Consider the following 3,665-nt stretch of genomic DNA (forward strand, 5'->3'; position numbering starts at 1 on the left):
AGGAACATATGATTTTCCTTCATTTTTTTTCATTTGGCAATTACTGGAAACAAGAAAAATAGTCTTAAGGCTCAAAGGGGTTTCTAATGGATTAATGTTAAGGTAAGTTTATTTGGCCAAGTAGCTAAAACAAGAAAGTCCTCAATCATATCAAATCATGCATATTCACCTTAGTTGCACAACACAGAATCAAGCTAAATATTAGAGTATCTTCAAAACATGGGCAAATCACTCAAGAAAAATAGGTATGGCACATGATGGTCCATCCTTATCATTAGGCTCAAAACNCACATGGTTCAAATTTCTTTCACAAAAGATTTAATTAGAAAATTCTCAATTCAACTCAATCAGCAAATCATAAAAGTAATACATTCATATCAACATGACTCTTTTTTATATATGATCATCCAGTTACTGATTCAAACTCTCAAATCCATTGCAAATATTTATTAAAGAAAAGAAAAGAAGAAAAGAAATGAAATAGGGAACAAATCAAATTGTTTCCCCACACCCCCACACTTAAACTATGCATATTGTTCAATGTATGCCTTATATATAGAATGCATAGTAAAAGTATGAGGGAACTTACCTCCTTCATGGTGGAAGGAATGCTAGTAGGACTTCATCGGAAAAGTCATCCTGAATTGGAATGTTATCTTTTCCTTTTTCAATCCTACTAAGTTGGTCAACTACTATATCATGTGCTCCACTTCTGTCTTGAATAGGAGTCAACTTGTCCTTCTCGTCCTTGACCATTGTGATTCCACCTTTCTTCGGGACCGCATGCATAGGGCCCACCCAAATGCTGTCAGAATTGTGGTTTATAATACCTGTTTGTAGCAGCTTGGTGTCCCTTTTCTTTACAACCCCCATCAGTTGAGAATTCAGTCTTCCTTGAGGTTGTCTCATTGGTTTAGCATCACTTGATAAGTCAATACAAAATAAAGAATGATCTTTAATCGGATGCTTCCCANATTCCAACACGTTGAAGCGCACTTTCTCGTCTCCTATCTCCATTGTCAATGATCCTGCATGCACATCTATCTTGGTTCGTGCTGTCATCATGAAGGGTCTTCCCAAGATAATAGTTGTTGGACTGATTCCATCATCATCCTTCATGTCCAAGATATAGAAATCTGCAGGAAAAATTAACTTGTCTACTTGGACAAGCACGTCCTCAAGCAAACCTGCAGGGTTAACTGTGCTACGGTTGACCAGTTGAATGACCACACCAGTAGTCTTAAGAGGTCCCAGAGATAGAGAAGTAAACACTGATAAAGGCATTACATTGATGGAAGCCCCTAAATCTAACATGGCNTTGTCAAACTTTGAATTTCCAATAACACAAGGAATAGAAAACATACCTGGATCCTTGCATTTTCGCGGTATTTCAATATNNTTCTTAATCAAGCTTGACACATTTCTTCCTAAATTCACAACCTCATTATCCCTAAAACGCCTTCTATTTGTGCAAATTTCTTTCAAAAACTTGGCGTATTTAGGGATTTGCTTAACAACATCCAGCAAGGGAATGTTGATCTCCACCTTTTTGAAAATATTCAAGATCTCTTGGTCTAATTCCTCAATTTTTTTGTTTTTCGGCTTCAACCGATTAGGATATAGAGGTGGTGGAGAATAAGATGAAGAGGAATTTTTAGAAGAAGAAGAGTTAGAGGATACNGACTTGGATTTCTCAGTGGTAGTCTCAGGTGATGGTTCATTTGGTCCTCCATTGTCATCAATTTGTGCTTCTTCTTTCTCCTTGTCTTCATCCTCTTGGGCTCCATCAAGGCCTTGTACTTGCTTACCCGTTCTTAAACTAATAGCACTTACATTTTGCGGGTTGATCACTGTTTGTGCAGGCAACTTATTTGACTCCTTAGCCTCTAACTTTTCCATCCTCTGAGTCAAATCTACAATTGATTTCTTGATCTCTGAATTTTGCTCAAGCGTTGTTTTCATGAAATCTTGTAGTGACATTTCAGGCTGAGGTTGATGCCTTTGTTGAGGTGGAACATAAGGTTGCCTTTGTTGAGATGAAACATAAGGTTGCATGTTCTGTTGATACCTATTGGAGAATGAATCATGATAATTCTGGTATGGTCTATTTCCTCCAAACATGTTCGCAGCAAAAGCTTGGGATGAGTTTTCCACAGTAGTTTCCATCAAGCTAGGACATTCATCAGTGTAGTGATAAGTTGAAATGCAAATTCCACACTTTTTAGCAATTTGTGGTGTAGAGGGTTTAAACAAACTTGCAATCTTGTCGAGTTTGCTTTCTAGATTATTCAATCTTTCCTCTATCCTCCTTCCATTAACTACACCGTTTTCAATTTCATGCACTCCTTTCAACAAAGTCACTGAGTTTTCTCTTGTTCCATACTGTTGATTGTCTACTGCCTTCCGTTCTATTAGATCTATCCCATCTTCTGGTGACCTGTCTAAGAAAGATCCTCCGCTTGCAGCATCTGCCCATGACCTATCAGTTGGACTTAAGCCTTCATAAAAGCTTAGAATGAAGTCTACCATTTGGAGTTGAGGGCATGAAGCACATAATTTCTTGAATCTTTCCCAATATTCACTAAGATTCTCTCTATCTCTCTGCCTTATATCTTGAATTTCTCTACGGATGGCAGATAATCTAAATGCAGGAAAATACTTTTCAAGAAATAGTCTTTCAATGGTTTCCCAATTTGTAATCCGTGCAGAGAGATAATACCACCAATCTTGAGCTGCTCCTTGAAGGGTNAAAGGAAAAGCTCTCATCTTCAGGCTTTCTATTGTGATCCTGGGAGATCTAAAATTTTCGCACAGCATGTGGAATTGTCTTAAGTGCTTGTGTGGATTCTCCCTTGATAACCCATTGAACTTCGGTAAGGCATTTAGTAGGTCAGGTCTCAATTCCTACTCAGCATCAGGGTATTCAATGTTACTTTGGGTAACTGTATTATGAGAGGTGGCTAGNTGTCTAATGGTTCTCTGTGCCATTCGGTTTGGATTAGGATCAAGTATAGGATTAGGTTGTATATTTGTCACTGGAGATATTGAACGTGATATGACTTCAGATGTAGGCAGTGTTCTCTCAGTAGAACACACAAGTTTCAATCTGCTCCTCACCTTACGCAAATTCCTTTCAATTTTGGGTTGATTTGATAGAATTCTCCCGGGTTAGCTCTGGTCATGCACTAAGAATCTGCTTGAAGCTGTTTCTCTGTTTTTAACTTCTATTTGTTCTTTCGTTCTTGCTTAAGAAAAAGATTTCAAATGAGATATGAGAAATACTTTGTTTGGGTCCACTCCCAGGAAAGAGAGGTGCGTCACAATNGACAACTTAAGTACCAAGTCTCTCCTAGCCAGAGTATATTCAAACTAGCTTTAAGTGTTTCTCAAGAGAAATTCTTAATTAAAGCANGAACAAAGAGTTTTTCTGAAGAATAACTAAATGCTACAAAATAACTCAAACTAAATTAAATGTATATGCGTTAGGAAAAAAAACAAATAAATAAAAATAAAAATAAAAATGAGAATCAAAATATTCAAAATACTTACCATACTCCCCGGCAACGACGCCAAATTTGATAAGCTCTCGTTGAAGCTATCAAATTAATACTACTTTTCAAGGCAACTTCAGTATTGCCTAGTAGTATTCAAGAAAGTAGATAGGG

At 37.3% G+C, this 3,665-nt stretch overlaps 1 protein-coding gene across 1 annotated transcript; it reads right to left on the minus strand.

The window, feature by feature from the left end:
* Nucleotides 1–594: 594 nt before the first annotated feature.
* Nucleotides 595–2,766, minus strand: LOC106754689. The gene is made up of 2 exons (XM_014636745.1): nt 1,681–2,766; nt 595–1,545 (listed from the first exon to the last, which is right to left on the minus strand). The coding sequence occupies exons 1-2, from the start codon at nt 2,764–2,766 to the stop codon at nt 595–597; spliced, it is 2,037 nt and encodes a 678-aa protein (XP_014492231.1).
* Nucleotides 2,767–3,665: the final 899 nt, after the last annotated feature.

Source organism: Vigna radiata, unplaced genomic scaffold (assembly GCF_000741045.1).
Source record: "Vigna radiata var. radiata cultivar VC1973A unplaced genomic scaffold, Vradiata_ver6 scaffold_207, whole genome shotgun sequence".
Taxonomy (NCBI): Eukaryota; Viridiplantae; Streptophyta; class Magnoliopsida; order Fabales; family Fabaceae; genus Vigna; species Vigna radiata.